General features: G+C 42.8%; 1 protein-coding gene across 12 annotated transcripts in view; it reads right to left on the bottom strand.

The window, feature by feature from the left end:
- CNPY1 (canopy FGF signaling regulator 1) overlaps positions 1-17,966 on the bottom strand; it is an 87,070-nt gene that overhangs the window by 45,045 nt on the left and 24,059 nt on the right. For 8 of the 12 annotated variants that reach the window (XM_045006988.1, XM_045006995.1, XM_045006997.1 and 5 more), the window contains one exon: positions 3,206-3,321. The exons of the other annotated variants lie outside the window; for them this stretch is intronic. In XM_045006988.1, coding sequence (XP_044862923.1) covers positions 3,206-3,321 — 116 coding nt within the window. The remainder of the gene's footprint in view (positions 1-3,205; positions 3,322-17,966) is intronic. 12 annotated transcript variants of the gene reach the window in all.

The raw sequence follows: 17,966 nt of genomic DNA, 5'->3' as shown, positions 1-17,966 counted from the left end.
TTAAAATCCAGGTCTGCATCGAGCTGGTTCAAACTTTTCTAAATTCAAAATGTCAATCTTTTTCTCAAACTATTAAATTTTTTTAGATAAAAATGGGAGAAAATGTTTGTGAAAATGTCCTTTTTTGATCAGCTGTAGTCAGACATGACAATCCCTTAGGCTTCTTAGCCCTACTGACTTTCAATGAAACCTACAGTTTGTCTACATGGCAAATTAGTGTGTGACAAGCCAGGGAGTGAACCTACGGTGCACTAGCTTGCCACACATTAAGGGCTTGTCTACACTTGAAACACTACAGCGGCACAGCTGTAGTGCTGCAGCTGAGTTGCTCTAGCACTTCACTGTAGGCACTACCTATGCTGATGGGACAGCTTCTCACATTGGTTTAGGTAATCCACCTCCCCAAGAGGCAATGGCTAGATTGATGGAAGAATTCTTCCATTGGCCTAGAATGTCTACACAGGGGGTCAGGTCCGCTTAACTATGTCGCTCAGGGATGTAGCTGGGTCAACCGAACTTTTTAGTATAGGCCATGCCTAACTGGTGACCCAGACATGCTACCGCGCACTGTAAATTCCATAGTGTGCTCTGACATACTGCTGTTTTAAATGGGAGTACGTCAAAACGTGCAATGGAACTTACTGTGTATGGAGGAAGGGTCCACATGGTGGGCTAGTGCGTTGTAGATTCACACCCTGGCTGGCCGCGCACTAACCTGCTGTTTAGACAAAGCCCTTTGGGTTCTCAGTCCCTCTTTTGAAAATGGGACTTAGACACTTTTGAAAATGTTACCTAGGGTCAATTCATACTCAAGTATAAATATTATGGATCTGTTTGCCATTGACTAATTGCCATATGCATTACACTAATTACACTAAAATGGATTACTAACTCGGCTGCTACTCTGAAAACTAAAATGGATATACTTCTGTAAAGCTTATGGCTGGGGTCCTCGAAGGGGCTAAAAGGGCTGGCACCCAATTCTCATGAAAAGTCAATCGAATTTGAGCCCCTAACTCCCTTATGCCCTCTTTGAAGATCCCAGCCTGAATCAAAAACAAATTCTGCTACCAAACCATGTAATGTATCTGTCCTTGGAAAGCATTTCCTCCTCCGGTATCCAAAAGTTATGATGCTATAGGCTACACTCATCTGTTTTCCTCCAAAGGTTTGTATTGAAACAATGGCAAGCTGTCTACAGGCTGGGGTTAGGGAAAACATTGTTTATGAAGAGCAAACTACAGCAATTTAAACATTCAGTTTTGAGACTAGTTGACAGGCACAGCAAGCGAATGTTTGTTTACTTCTGAAGAAATCAATGTCACAAAATAATGTTTAAACAAATGATGAAAGATTGGTTAATGAACCTTTCTGTTACATTAGAGAGCAGGGATTGAGAACATGGATTTTATTAAAGATATGTGGACTTTTAATATTAAGGGAGGGGGGAAAATCACTCATCCACTTTAAGATTGCTACTAATGACTAAACACAGCAATGTTAGCTGCAGTCAGATCTGCTTAGCTCATCCATAGATTTGTGTTCCTAGAACAGTCATCTATTTTATGTTATATAAAAAGACATGCAACTAATGCCATCTCTTATTCTTTGAAGTGTCATATAAGCAGATCCTTCTCGTTCAAAGTGAGAAGACACAGGAAGTTACTCTAAAGACATCACGGCTAGTATTAGTGGGCAATTCTGATACTGGGTACACCAGTGTAAATCTGATTTGACATACAAGAGGCAGCACGGTCCAGTGGATAGGGTGGTGGACTGGGACCCAGGTTCTAGTCTTAATTCTGCTTGTGATCATGGCCAAAACTCGTCACCTCTGTTTCCATTCCTATTGGGAGTATGTCTTGTCTGTTTAGCCTGTAAGCTCTGTGGGGCAGGAAATCTCTCTCACTATGTGTTTATACAGTACCTACCACAGTCGGGCTCTGAGTTAGAGTTGAGGCTTCCAAGCACGACTGTACTATAAATAAAGTTACTGGTGTTGCATTGTGATCAGAATCAGCTCTCATTTTCAGCAATGTATATGATCTCTGGGGCCCTGTCTAGAAAGCTTCATACCCATTCAATCCTGAGCTGACTTGACAAGTCATGGGCCAGCTTAGTCTTCTCCTCCAGCAGCAGAACTGGAGGGGAACACAATTAATTCCCTGATCCCTCACGCTGGCAGCTTGGGGGCCTACATATTATAAGGCCAGGGCTGAGACGCATCAGTGGGAGTGGGCACTGACATAAATGTGCAGCAAGCCTTCATCTTTACAACAGGGCCATTCTCTGAGAAAACAACTCTTCTGAAAGTTCATCCTAGGATATTCACTCAACGATTCGGCTGGCTGAATATTCCCAAGGGCTTTTTGATTATGCTATTTTCTATTATTTATCCACTGCCACCCAGTACGCTCCCCACTGCAGGAAGACATGGTCCTAGCCCTAAAACCTTACAGTCTAAGGGCTTGTCTACACTTAAAATGCCACAGTGGCACAGCTACACCACTGCAGTTATACTGCTGTAGCGCTTCAGCGTAGGCAGTACCTATGCTGGTGGAGGTGTACTCCCATCTGTGCAGTTAATCCACCTCCCTGAGGTTGATTAGGGATAGCTATGGTGACAGGAGATTTCTTCCATCGCCCGATCACTGTCTACACAGAGACTTAGGTTGGCTTAACAACGCTGCTTAGGGATGTGGATTTTAAGGGCCTGGTCTGGCAAAGCATTCAGAATCCTCAACTTCCACTGAAGTCAACAGGAGCTGAAGTCACTCACTTCAAACAGGCTCGAAGGAAGGTAATAGATACACTTCAGATGCAGAGTACAAAAGCTGATTAGATAGATGTCAGTCTCTAAACAGGATACAGAGATATATATAGACATAGATATATACACATACACTCTCTCTCTCGCTCTCTCTTAATAGCATGTGTAGCACTGATTTATTTCTGTCAAGATTAACAGTGGAATAATACTGCTCGAAACATTAAAAAGCCAAAAATGTAGGTGTTGAAAAAAAAGAAAATACCTCAATTTGAAGCCTAAAGATTACTTTGGGTCCCAAAGGAAACAGAAGCAATTTAGTGTCTGATACCCTTAGCAAGAAAAAGGTTTGAAGATTAAGACCAACTGCTGTTTGGATAAGTGGCTGGTAATTGCACATATCAGCAATTATGTACTGTCAGATCATTTTCCTGTTACCTTACTCCTCTCTTGTGTCCCGTCAGGACTTATTCGGAATGACCCCACGTCAATGGTCCTCTTCTGATTCACCTTCCTAATGTCATACAGTAGCTCATCGACCAGTGCCCTGCAAGCTAAATAGGAAGAAAGAAAACTCATTGTCACAAGAGAAACCCTATCAGCCTATCTGATGGGGGTTTTCATTTGCAGGGGGCAGTTAGATGCTGACAGTATATTAATGAAGTGCAAGTGTGTGCACGCACACACACATGCACACACACACCTTACCTAGCCTGAAATAAGCCTTGTGTCCCAGGGAGGGCGGCTGCATGCGTTTGGAGAGAGGTGGTGCTAGGGGGATCTATTCATTTGTTTATCATTTAAACAAAATCTTTTCTCACAGCCATAGCCAAGGAGGGAAGGCAGCACCATCTGGCAAACAAACTCATATTAAACTGCACTTTGCTAAAAATGCTTCTGCTTTGTTTCCAAGAAGTACCCCTCAAGCTACTACAGCACCGTGGTCAGCTTGTGTCAGTGGAAATGGGGGGTGAGGGTACAGAAAGGTGATCTTTTTATGAGACACAGGGCTGTCATCTCTGGCAGGGGTGAGTTAGCAGTGATGGGAGAAGGGAATCAATCCCCAAAAGGAAGAAGTCTCCCCAACAATCCCTTCAGTTTAGCGACAGACCTAACAGTTCAGCACACCACAGAAAATAGAGCAACTAGTCCCTCAGACTTGGGTCAACGCCTCACCCACACCTCATCTTATGCTTAAGTGCACCACATACGTCTTTTCCCATTCTGTTTATTCACCAGTAATAACAAATTAAAGAAGAAAAGCACAGGAAAAATAGATGAAATATTAGCAGAACTGTTTATAAACTGTATTCAAAAGTATAAACACACACTGTAACATTTTGGCACCATGAAATATTTTGCTTGCTTGCCTGGGTACAACCTACAGACAGGAGATAGTCCCTTACAGGGATTCTTAGAAAGAAACAAAGGCAGAACAAACTTTATTGGTGGTTTGTGCATCTTTCAGCATGAACTGCACCACAGCTGGCAGTAAGCATTTTATTCAAGCCCTAACTGCTATATAATCAAATAGCCAAAATTTATAACACTATTTATAATAGCACCATCTGTTGATTTCCCATGACATTGCGCACACAACTTGATTTCAGGAGAAACACTACATATGTTTGTTCAAAATCTGGACTTTGTAAAAACAAACTTTATAAAAAGCCATTTTAAAAATTTCCCAATGGAAACAGCTGTTTTTAAGCAATAAGTGTTCACCTACAGTGTTTGCAACCCAAACATTGCAGTACTGAGGACATGGGAGTGAAAATGACTTCATTGATTTTCACTGTCCAAGCTGACAGAAATGCAGAAAGTAAACAAAAAGCATCAAAACTGAGAAATATTTTTTTTTAATCGGTCAGTTTCAATAAGTAACCCATGGTAAGTAACACAAGTGACGAAAGGTGTACACTTATCAAATGTGATCTTAAAGTATCCTTGTTCCTTTAATATATTTTTACATGAAAGAGGTAGCCAATGCTTTATTAGTATTATTATTGATTATTTGTATTACTGCAGCACCTAGGATCCCCAGTCACGGACCAGGATCCCGTTGTGCTAGGCGCTGTACAAACACAGAACAAAAAGACATCTCTTCCCCAAAGACTTTACAGTCTACTTAGACTGGAGGTAGAGAACCTGCTCTGTAAACCTGGGAGTGAATCAAGCCGAGATGGCCATCCACTGGGAGGCAAAGATCACAGGCCTGTCTTGCTAAAATGGAATTCAGTGTCAAATCTCTTACTGATGTCAATGGGGAAAAGACTGGGCCTAACCTTATAACTGGGGTCCCATGACTGGAGAACATCGACATGAATCAGTATGTCTGTGTGCAGCAGGTGACACAGCACCCAGGTGCTTGCTGCCAGCGGACAGACTGCTGCTGGCATCGGACTCAGGGAGGAATGAATGATGAGACCCACTCAGTGTTTCAGGTCACAACACACTATAACCCCAGAGAAGGGAAGGATGTAGCAACTGAGAGTTGCGTGGTTGTCATGCACTGCACAGAGTGTTGGCTGGCTGGCTGGGGAGGTGCAAGTGCAAATGTTCTGTATGTGGATAGGAGGCCAAGAAATGATGACGAAAACTTTCAGTAGGTCTGAGCCAACTTGCCCTATACCATCACTATGAGTATGATCTCTGCCCATTTTTGGAGGGTGGTGGGAGAATGAGAAATGCTGATAAGAGAAAAACACTAAAATAAATAAACCAAACCAGATGACAGTATTAGGAGTCCATTTGACCAGATATCGTTCTACTGTTTACTCTTCAAATCTTTCCCAGTTACGGTTACGGAGAGATTGGCACAAGCCTCAAAGTTTGCTCGGATCTGGATTCAGAATAGGGGCACTGGGTTTGGATTCAGTCTGATCTTCTCTGGCAGAAACTTCCACAGCCAGGGTCCCGCCACTGAGAATGCTCTGCCTCACTGCCTGACAGCGTAGCCCTGGGTCTCCCCGGCTGTAACGTTCTAGTGATGCATAGTTGGCCTACAGGGCAGTGGACGATAAGGTGGTCTCTGAGACAGTCCATCCCAATCCATTAGGGCCTTTGCAGGTTAAGGCCAGGCCTTTGAATTCTTTTCTGAAACCAACTGGGAGCCAGCACAGTTCACAAAGCACAGGTGATACAGTTAGGATGACCAGATAGCAACTGCGAAAAAACAGGACAGGGGGTGGGGGGGTGGGTAATAGGCACCTATATAAGAAAAAGTCCCCAAAACCAGGACTGTCCCTTTAAAAACAGGATATCCGGTCACCCTAGATACAGTCATGTTGGCTTCTCATGCTTGTGAGAAGGGCTGCCCCAGATTTCCCCCCCAAACACCACATCTCCCCCCACCCCCTTAATTTTTTTTTATTTTTTTTTTTGGTGGTTGTTGCATTCAGTCCCAAATAGACTGAACTGAATCATCCCACTGGGTGGTGACAAAAGAATGGCTTCCAGGAGCCCTGTCCTTGTCCGAGTTTCCTAGCTAGTCAGACTCTGCATCTTTCAGAAGGGGAATGCCATCTGTTCCAATACAAGCACCTTTTCTCCCTCACAGAAGTAACTGATTTCCCAATCAAGTGTCAAAAGAGAACAAAATCTGTTCCAACTAAGCTCATATGTTCACTGCCTGAGGGAAGCCTCTGGCTTATATGGCACTGGGTGTACTCATGGAACAGTAACTATTTTGCTAGCTAATCAAGTTAGGCAGGAGTTACAACTCCTGTGGGCTGAATGGTGCTCCTTACACTGTAGATCAAGTGGGTCAGATCTTGCTCTCAGATGTACTGGTGTAAACCCACAGTAACGCCAGTGAAGTCAATAAAGTTACTCTGGATTTACACTGGTGTGAATTAGAGCAGAATATGGCCCAGTTTCTCAAAAAATGCTACATTTTTACCCAGCCCACCATGGACTTTTATCAAGTGAATGGAGCCAATGATTGTATTACCTATTAAAAGAAGCACAAAGGAATACAGAACTACAAATGCCTTAAGACCCCATACTCCCATCCATGAACAATGGGAACCCCTCCCTGAGGGCTCTCCAGACCTAGAGATGGCTCTCCAAATTCTCTCCTTCCCAAAGTTGCAAGGGGAGTAGCTCTATTAACCTGCCTTCCCTCACTGTCAAACCTCCCCTTTTAGTGGGGCTCAGGAAGCAGCTACTGTGGGGGCAACTGGAAACAAGGCCCATATAGAAAAGTCAGAAGGAATTAGGAAGGGGGCCTGGTAGCAGGACAGAGGCAGGAACATCCCAGGGAATCCAAGAGAGCAGAATCCATCACTTCTGCATAAGAGAGGAGGGGGCCCCGTTCTGCAGGGTACTCGGTGCTTCCTCCGGTGGAATTGAAGGCACTCGTCACCTTTCAAGGGGAGCTCTGAACATTGCAAGACTGGACTTCAAGCTATTTTCAAGAGTCAAACTGAGGCTGAGCATAGAGATCAGCTCTGTATTTAAGGATTCACCACACTGCCAAGATAAGTAGGTTCCACAAAAAACTGTGTGCGGATTAATACAATTAAAAAATTAGTTAACCCAGCATAGACCCACCAGGACCAATAAAGATTTGAGACCCCACGTTCAGACTGCCTCACAGCCTCCCCCTCCCCCCCAGAAATTGCATGGAAGCAGGAAATGAATTGGAAAGGTTGAAAAGAGGCCAGCAAGTCAATAATTGAGTACTCCAGGCCAGATAGGAAACCAAAGCAGAGACAAGAATCCCCAAATACTGGCGAGTTAACACTGGTTGCAGTCTGGAAAGGATCTTAAAATAACAGGGATTCCTGGAGACATAATAAACACATCTCTAAGTTGTCATCTTGAACGGAAAGTAATTGCCTAGATGGCTGACTGACTTACTGCTAAAATTAAATATGTAGTTCTGTAACTTCTTGTCAGCTATATCTCCACAGGTTTATGATTTTCCAGGAAAGCACACCAGAAATAAAAGCAAATGTCCATAAGAAATTACGCATCTTGATCTTCAACTTCAGTTGTTGGCAACGGGTTGAAAAAACATTTTTAAAAAGTTATGTAACTGAGTTCCAGATCAAGACATTTTATCTTGGAATTCATCCGTCTCCTGTGCATATATAATGCAAACTCTCCTGGCTGATGCATATATAGTTTACAACTCCATTGTGAGTTTCAGGGAAGACTCAACACTTGATTTCCTGAACTCAAGCCAGAATATGACACAGTCCCTGAAGTTCCAATTTCCCAGATACATAAGAATTTCCTCAGTTCCTTGTATAAGCACAGGGCCTGATTCTTCCCCTTGCTTCTATCCGTTGTACAGAAGTATAACACCATTACTGAGCGACAGTTACTCCTGATTTATCCAGTGCCAGTGAGAAGAGAAACAGGCTCGCAGTCTGGTTTTAGAATCTTCCTGTTCCCAATTCCTGCAGCCTGCCTTAGCCCCAAATTCTTACACCCTCCGATTCCAAATAAAAGGCTCTCCAGCTGGTGGTTCTTATTGCCTGCTGAACACTCCTTTTTCAAAGCTTCTCCTCAGTTCATGCTGAGTTCTCCTCCAAACTGTAACAAAAATACTCTCTGGGTCAGATATTTGTAATATGGCGCACATTAAATGATCAAAAGCTGGCTAATTCAGACGTTTGGAAATGTAATTGTAAACAGGGAATCAAAAGCAAATGGGTGTGTTTTTAGTCAGGTCCCGCAGGGATTGGTTCTTGGCCCTGTGATATTTGACATTTTTATGAATGACTTGGAAGAAAACAAAATCAATCACTGATAAAGTCTGCAGGTGATACAAAAATTGGGGGAGTGTTGACTAATGAAGAGGGCCGGTTACTGATACAGAGCAATCTGGATTGCTTGATAAGCTGGGTGCATGCAAACAATATGCATTTCAGTGTAGTCAAATGTAAATGTATACATCTTGGAACAAAGAATGTAAGCCATACTTACAAGATGGGGGACTCAATCCTCAGAAGCAGTGACATTGAAAAAGATTTGGCGGTCATGGTGAATAATCATCTGACTATGTGCTCCCAGTGGGACGTTATGGTCAAAAGGGCTAATGAGATCCTTGGATGCATAAACAGGAGAAGCTTGAGCAGGAGTAGAGAGGTTGTTTTACCTCTGTAATTGGCACTGGTGTGACTGATGCTGGAATACTGTGTCCAGTTCTGGTGCCCACAATTCAAAGAGGATGTTGATAAATTAGAGAGGGTTCAGAGAAGAGGCATGAGAATGATTAAAGGATTAGAAAACATGCCTTATACACCTCTACCCTGATATAACGCTGTCCTCAGGAGCCAAAATCTTACCGTGTTATAGATGAAACCGTGTTATATCGAACTTGCTTTGATTCGCCGGAGCGCTGCTTTACCACATTATATCTGAATTCGTGTTATATAGGGTCACTTTATATCAGGGTAGAGATGTACTTATATTCCCGGAGCTCAGATCTATTCATCTTAACTAAGGCTATATCTACATTACAGACCTTACAGTGGCACAGCTGTACTGCTGCAGCCGCTCTGCCGTAAGGCGTCCTGTGTATCCGCTCTATGCTGACGGGAGAGAGCTCTTCCACCGGCATAATTAAACCACCCCCAATGAGCAGCAGTAACTATGTTGGCAGAAGAGCATCTCCCGCTGACATAGTGCTGTCCATACCCGTGCTTTTGTCAGTGAAACTTAAGTTGGTCAGAGTTTTTTTTCCCTGACCGACAAAAGTTTTGCCAACAAATGTGCTACTGTAGACAAAGCCTAAGAGAAGGTTAAGGTTGAATACAATCTACAAAGTACCTACATGGGGAACAAATATTTAATAATGGGCTCTTCAGTCTAGCAGAGAAAGGTCTAACACAATCCAATGGCTGGAAGTTGAAGCTAGACAAATCAAGTCTGGAAAAAAGGTGTAAAATATTAACACTGAGAGCAGTTAATTACTGGAGTAACTTAACAAGGGCTGTGGTGGATTTTCCATCCCTAGACATTTTAAAATCAAGATGGTATGTTTTTCTGAAAGATCTGCTCTAGGAATTATTTTGGGGAATATGTATGGCCTGTGTTACACAGGAGGACAGACTAGATGATCATAGTGGTCCCTTCTGGTCTTGGAATCTATGAACTTTTATTTTTGTATTATGTATAAGAATGCCCACTGAGAGCCCACAATCAATGGGTTACATCCAAGTCAATGACAGGCTCATCATCTAAGGATCGGGCTCATTAGGAGTACATACACATCTGCATTGATCAAGATGACCAAGAAACAGCGTCTTCACAAACCAAAATAAATTCCTTTCTTTCCCTCCACTCCTGAATTCTAAGCAGACCTAAAGCCTGGAAACAGAATAACCTGGCAGCATGCACTGAAAGTTACCAAATCTAGGAAGAGAAGGGGAAGTGAGTTTCAGAGTAGAGGACCCCTGCTTCCAGGCTGCTCCTGTTTACTGTGGGACTGTTAGCTCAAGTGCCTGAGCTAAGCTTATCACAACTGCCATGGCATCAGAGAAGGAGAGGGGGAGCCTCAAGGTAGCCAGAATTCCCCATGCTGTCTCTGGATCCCTCTGCTGGAGGAAGCAGCAGAATGAAAGATCCCATGCACAGAATGTTTTGGAACTCTGCCTTTAGCCTGTCTGTCCCACATCAGGAGCCGACAGGCCTGCCTGCAAACAGGATTGGGGGTGGGGAGGAGGAGTCTACTTGTAAGAAGAAAAAAACTACAGAGTAAATGGAAGGAATCATTTATGGCCTGTACAGCCAGCGGGGCTTGAGTGTGGGGTGTGGAGTTGACAATCCCAAGCCATACTGGCTGAAGGCATTATGCCTGCAAAGGGCAGAAGGTTCTGTGGATTTGGAGAGGTGCAGTCAGAGGTGGCACTGAGTACACATCTAAACCGTGGAGTGTGCTCTCCCCAGTACCTTCAGGCACTATCAGGGCAAAGGGACCAGACGATAGCCATGCCCTCTGTCTCCAAGGTCTCACCTCTGCTGGGGTGACAGTACTTCTCACAGTGCTGCTTAGCCACAGTCTCTGTTACATGGTCTGACTCATGCTAAAGCCAAAGGGGACAGCATCCAAATAACTGTCTAGAGAATCTGGTCCAGGAACAGACACCTGCAGTATCATGGCAGGGGAGGCAGGGGCTCCCAGTACCCTGTTGACCACCTAGCACCCATAAGAACAACCATACTGAGTCAGATCAAAGGTCCATCTAGCCCAGAATCCTGTCTTCTGACAGTGACCAATGCCAGGTGCCCCAGAGGGAATGAACAGAACAGGTGATCATCAAGTGAGCCATGCCCCGTCACCCATTCACAGCTTCTGGTAAACAGAGGCTAGGGACACCGTCCCTGCCCATCCTGGCTAATAACCATTGATGGACCTATCCTCCATGAACTTATCTAGCTCTTTTTTGAACCCTGTTATAGTCTTGGCCTTCACAACATCCTCTGGCAAGGCGTTCCACAGATTGACTATGCGTTGTGTAAAAAAAATACTTCTTTTTGTTTGTTTTAAACCTGCTGCCTATTAATTTGGTCCTATATGTTAATATTCCCCACTCCCAATAGCAGCCTAACAAATGTGAAAGGTGTGCTTAAGGGAGGAAGGATGAAAATATTATAATCAAGTCAAATATGAGACCAGAGTGACAGGGTAAGCCTCACTGAGAGAAACTGAAGAATTATAGGCAAATATATACAGGACCCTCCAATATAGGATTCAAACTGGCCTGAAACCACAGAATACATTCCTGGGCATTCAAAAGCGTGAAAAAGAGAAGTATGGTTTAATTAATTAGTAGATTGCAAACCTGATTCACAAGTTGATTAATAGGCATCACATAGGCAGAACGCAATAACAGTTCTATCAGTTTGTAGGAAGGAAACATGAAGAAGCTTTTAGTCTATAGCCAGGGTTACCAAAGATCTTAATTTAAGTACACCTCTACCTCGATATAACGCTGTCCTTGGTAGCCAAAAAATCTTACCGCGTTATAGGTGAAACCGCGTTATATCGAACTTGCTTTGATCTGCTGGAGCGTGCAGCGCCGCCGCCCCCCCCCGAGCACTGGTTTACCGCGTTATATCCGAATTCGTGTTATATCGGGTGGCGTTATATCAGGGTAGAGATGTAGCTGTGAACCAGTCAGAGAGCTGAGTTAGACTATAGTCATATTTTACTCTGCTCCTTTAAATATATAATTTGTATAACCAGGGCCGGCTCCAGGCACCAGCCCAGCAAGCAGGTGCTTGGGGCGGCCAACGAAAAAGGGTGGCAGGTCCGGCTCTTCGGTGGCGAGTCCCTCAGTATCTCTCAGAGGGAAGGACCTGCCACCGATTTGCCAGCGAAGAATAAAAAGCTGATAGCTGCTTTTTTTCCCCCCCGACACTTGGGGCAGCAAAAACGCTGGAGCTGGCCCTGTGTAAAGCAGTAGTACCTAGATCCCATTGTGCTAAGCACTGTCCAAACACATAGTAATTCATGTCCCCCAAACATCTTCCATTCTAAAACTAGGCAAGAATGGAGGATGGGAAGGCAGGAATATTATCAGTCCTATTTTACAAGTGGGAAACTAAGGCACAAACAGATTAAGCGACTGGCCTAAGGTCACATTGTGAATGGGTGGCAGAGTCAGGTATTGAACTTCTATCTCCCAAGTCCCAGTCCACTGCCTTAATCACAGGACCCTCCTTCCTCTCTCTGTCTCTAAATATAGATATACAGCACTTGAGAATTCCCCTCAAGTTGAGCCAATTTCCAGCTCAGAGTGAATTTGTGAAGCTGAGTTATAAATCTTCCTCCTCCTCCAAACCAGGCACAATATGTGTTTTTTTAATGGAAACCTTCCACTGAACTATCACACTGTGAACACGGCACACAGACACACACATATATATATATATATATATGAAGCGACTGTGTCTAATATATGCTCAAGATAGAAGTTTGAGATGTCAGAACGTTTTATCTGAAACAAGCAGACATTCATGCACAAGAGGATAACTTCAAACCTATCTACCAATCTATCCAACTCCAAGCTCTAGGTGGATAGAGAAATCAAGCAGAAGCTAAAGTTGCTGAAGGAATGCAAAATTATTTCTGCAGGCAAAAAGAACAGGGTGTCCCTGAAAGTACTACTAAACACAATTGGAGAGAGAAACTGGGAAATTACTTACTCTCGGGTCTCCTGCCCTCACATGCACAACTGTGAGCTAAGTAACATGCTCCGATGAGGCAGTCAAAACATGTGCCTCAAGGGGTTCGTACAGCATACAATACCTTCTTTCAGTCAGTTCCTCTTTCTCCCAAACTGACCTCATTTTCTTTAGTTAAAAAGAAAGAAAATTATAGCACAAGACATAGGAAGAAGAGTGGGAGGTTGCAGCACTACAGAACCAGTGCCTCAACTCATGCAAATCCGAATAGCTCTATTGACTTCCAGGGAGCTGCTAGTTTACACAAGCTCAGGACCTGGCCCAGAGTTTTGCACACCTCTGAGTTTGATCTCGTACCATGGAAAATTAGGAATAACTCTGCTGATTTAAAAGCAGTGTAAGTGAGACCACAGTCAGACTTGCTAGACAGTAAATTCCTTTCTCCAAAGTTATATTTGTTATTAAGTATCCTCAGTCTTGGAGACTGCAAAACCAGAAGGATATTTCCATTAATTTATGTATTCACATCCAATAGAAGACAAAAGGGAAATCAATTATTGAAGACAGGAATAGCATTTTTTGAAAACTCTATTTATTATTTTTCTTTACACCCACAAAATGCTATATTGTACATGATACTGATTTTTAATAGTTACATAATTAGAATCCCACATCCCTTATGTATTAATATATCAGGTATTAACATTAAGCTATTTAACATTCTTAGAGAATAAAATGAAAAATGTGTCTGAAATAGATAACTTTGTAACTGCTCCTGCTCCCACTGAACTCAGTGGAAAACTCACATTGACTTCAATGGAAACAGAGTTAAGAATCCAACTATGTATGTACTAACTGTCTGTTACAGTTATGGTACCGGATCTTTTCAGAAAATTAAAAACCTGTCAAGATTATTAGTATTATTTAGTCCTTTTGGTGTCAATGTCTTTTCCTAGAACTATACTATGCATTAGAGGTTAAATTAATTCCTGTGCAACGGGCCAGCACAAGGTCTATTCAACACTTCTATCTCACTTAACCCTTCAAAATAAGATGTAAATGGTGCTTAAGTGGTGCTACCCATAGGTCCTTCGCCCTAGATTCCAATTAACCCAGGGCTTTCCTTTTGGGGCTCTCCATCTCATTCACTGGATTCCAGTTCTCCTTCTGGCTGTTAGAGGGATAGTGACACAGAGTTGGATGTTTCCACATTTGATTCTTCAATGATGTGCAATAGATACTGCTGCAAAGTGTTCTGCTGTGGTTTTTACCTTAATATCTAATAGGATGTACATTATCTCACACACAAATTTCTGTATGCAGGTGACATGTTTTATATGAGATGTTTAAAAGGTCCTTTTCCCATTGGCATCAAGTGCCATTTGGGTTTATTTTTATCTCACTCATGTTGCTCCATAGCCAACATGCATGCTCTGGTTATTAAACTACAGGCAGCATTAAAAAAATATTACTTTAGCTTGAGAAGAGATTTGCTCTCAGGTGACTTCTTCCAATACAACTGATTATTTATGCATATATATTGTATGCATGCACACACACACACACATGCACGCTTTTCCCCATTGGTCTTTTGGGAGAATTTACCATCTATATCTGACATAAGAACTGTATTATTCTGTATATGATAGAAAGTCAGTCAAAAATGTATTTGCTCCTCAAATTAAAGCATTGGGCATTTCAGTTTCCTGGTTTCTTTTTACCCATGTTTACATTTTTATATTATGCTGCAGATTTGTAGTGTATACTTTTGCTGTACTTGGTCAAACGCTGTCACTTGTTCCCTTAAAAATACATCTTTAATCTTGGCTATTCCTTCTGTACACCACAGTGCAAAATTCCTGCCTAAAAGACACTGTGGCAATATAGAAATTTCACTATTGGGGAAATCCAATGTAGTCTACTTTTTAAAAAAATGTCATGTGGTTCAGGACCCTCTGCCATATACCAAGGATATTACTTAAACTCCACCTTGTGCCTCTAGCCTGTGTTGTTTTACATATAAGCATCTGAGATTGATTTGTGATACCATGGCTCATTCTACTTCAGTGAGGGAACTGAACTTCTTCTTGCACCACAGCAGTACTAACTTCCAATGGGAGACCCCGTGATAATGCCGGGAAATGGGAGAGTGGAAGTGGCATGGGTGGCAGGGATGTGCTGGCCACCGCTTCCTGTAGCTCCCATTGGCTGGGAACGGCGAACTGTGGCCACTGGGAGCTGCGGATAGCTGTGCTTGTGGATGGTCAATGTAAACAAGCTGTCTTGCGGCCCACCAGCAGATTACCCTGATGGGCCACATGCAGCCCACAGGGTGCCCACCACGACCTTATAATCACTTAACTCTATCTTTTGTAGTTAATACATTTGTTCTTGCTTCATCTAAAACCAGTGTGTGGGAATCATAACTCAGGGGGAAAAAGCTGTTGCATGTTCCTCTCCACATGAAAGGAGGGGGCAAATTTTATGAGCTCGCGCTGTGTAGTTCCCTGTGCAGCCCAAGATGGTATAATTTTGGGTTTATACTCCAGAGGGGGGGGGTGCCTTAAGAACTGGGAGGTGCCCTAACTGAAGCCTTCCCATGCAGGGGATGGTTAAAGATCCCGCCTGCATGTAACTGCAGCTGGGTGTGTCCCTACCTGTATATGTGCTGGTGACAGTGCAGGCTAGAGAGGGCTTTGCAGCATGTCACAACAGTCCAGTGTAAAAGGGAGCCCAGGCTGGGTCACGAGGGATCAGTGATACCCTAGTTCCAGGTGGCACTCAGGGTGGGAACCCATTGTAGCCTCTACTTTTAGGTACTCTGAGTATCTAACTTCAGACATCTTGTGCCTGAAATTCACAAATCTGAGCACCCCGGACTCCAAATGAAGTCAGCTAGAGCAGCTGGTGCCCAGAAGTTCTGAAAACCAGACTCAGGACTACATACTCTCAAGGAGCCTGAAAGCTGCAATCCTTTGGAAGGAAAGTCAAGAAACCCGCAGCAGAAGGGAAGATGCACATACTCACACAACATATCAGGCACAGTGACCTGCACAACATGGCAATAATGTACAAAGTAAACAAAAATGGAGCCCATACAATTGAATTGGAAAAGGGTAAACCAGTTGGACCAGACACAGCAAAAGCTTAAGATCATCTCAGAAGAAAAACACCATCACCGAAAGATGGAAGGGAGGCTGGGTTATGAACCTTCATAACAGCTGCACATGGGAACTTCCTTCTCCGCATGTGTTTATGGGCTGTTCTAGCATTGAGCTAGTTCGGTGGTTTTCAACCTGTGGTACGTGGACCCCTAGGGATTCTCAGACTGTCTAAGGGGTCTACAAAAAGTTGTCATTACAGGAGTGCTGGAACAATTTTTATACTGGGGGTGTTGATGATGGAAACCATGTATTGGGCATTTGTTATTACTACTTCACGCCAGAGAGCGTGGCAGCACTCTCAAAACCCCTAGTTCCAGCACCACTGTGGACCAACCAGTCTGTCGACCACCAGGGGTCTGCAGATGACAGACTATGTCTAAGATTTCCAAAGGGGTCCACACCTCCATTCAAAATTTTTTTAGGTGTCCAAAAATGGAAAAAGTTTGAAAAACACTGAAGCTAGTTAATCCGGCAGTATAAGCAGATCTAACTTCAGTCAATGGTAGCACGCCATTCTAGAAAAGCATGTGCTCTTGGTGAGCACCACAAATGCATGCGAAAGCAGAGTTGCTCTCAAAACTCTCCCCAAAATGCCCTTGACTGGCTGGCTCACATAAAGGAAAAGAGCCTATTACTGCTAAAAGCTAATAGCATTTTTCCTTTAGCTAAAGCAAAAGAAGGCTTATGCTTTTTGTATTGAAGGTCACAGGTTCAATCCCTGCTGACAATCAGTAGTGGGAGAAATAAAAACAAACAAATAGTCAAAAAGGGATAAGAAAAGTGGCTACTGGCCACATTTTGATGATTAGAGATGGTAATAAAAAAAAAAGTCCATGAAAATTTTTTGATCAAAACTTCAAAAAATTTCAGCCACCTTCATTGATAATACAATTTGTAATAACACTTTATTTATTTTCGTTAAGAGATTTAGACTATCCCCAATTCCCCTCAACCATGCCTTTATTATTAGTCTGCTTATCTTCCAAAAAGATCATCTAAACTACACTTCTATATGGAATGCGATCCTTAGCAGCGTAGGGCTTTGCAATTATCCAGTTCTGAATGAACTTGTTGTTAAAACATTTTTTTAAGTCTAATGAAAACATTAGATCAATTCCTAGCAGCAATAGTTGTCATTAAATCAATAGCCTGTGTAAGTCCATTATACTGATATTTGACACAAGCTGCTGAAGGTCTGCTAACAATGGGGCCATACTGAATATGCCCTCGACTAAGCATATTTCAGACAAGATAAAAATCTGTTAACTCTACAGTATCTAAAACTTACCAATAAAATAAGCAGCTCAGTGAAATGTTACTGTATCTTCCACTAAGATCACCATCGTTGTATGGGGTTTGGAACCAGACCATTCCTTGGGGGTACAGTGGAATTCTCTTCTATCACAGCTATGTTCTAACATCAGCTAGAAAAGCTTTCTGATTATTTAACCACCTGGCTCCCAAAGCACATATAGCAATTTCATAACAAAAATGCTGCTAAGCTTGAAGGGCCTGCTCCTACTCCCATTTAAATCAAAGGGAGTTTTGTCATTGATTTCAGTGGGAGCAAGATCTTTCCTTAAGGCCCTGGAAAAGGAAAGTTCTTACCAAAGCAAAAGAGAATCTCTGTGTGCGAGTGTAGTAGCTGTCAGGATCAAGAAACAAAACTAGACTGATTTCCTCATACGAAAGCAGACTTTATTTTGGTAGGTCCCTTGTAAATACCATAACACTACAGATGACAAAATTATTTAAAGACCTAGGGCTCTTATGCAATACATATTTTAATGCCTCACTTGTGGGCTGTAAATATGGCTTCCACTCTCTTGTGGACTCCTATGAGATGGTTCAAAAAGGATCTCCTTCTCTATTACTACAGAGTTTTGAGTCAT

This window comes from Mauremys mutica, chromosome 2 (genome assembly GCF_020497125.1).
Source record: "Mauremys mutica isolate MM-2020 ecotype Southern chromosome 2, ASM2049712v1, whole genome shotgun sequence".
Classification (NCBI taxonomy): domain Eukaryota; kingdom Metazoa; phylum Chordata; order Testudines; family Geoemydidae; genus Mauremys; species Mauremys mutica.
Note: the sequence above shows the minus strand (reverse complement) of the source record. Positions and strands in the feature narration are given on the sequence as shown.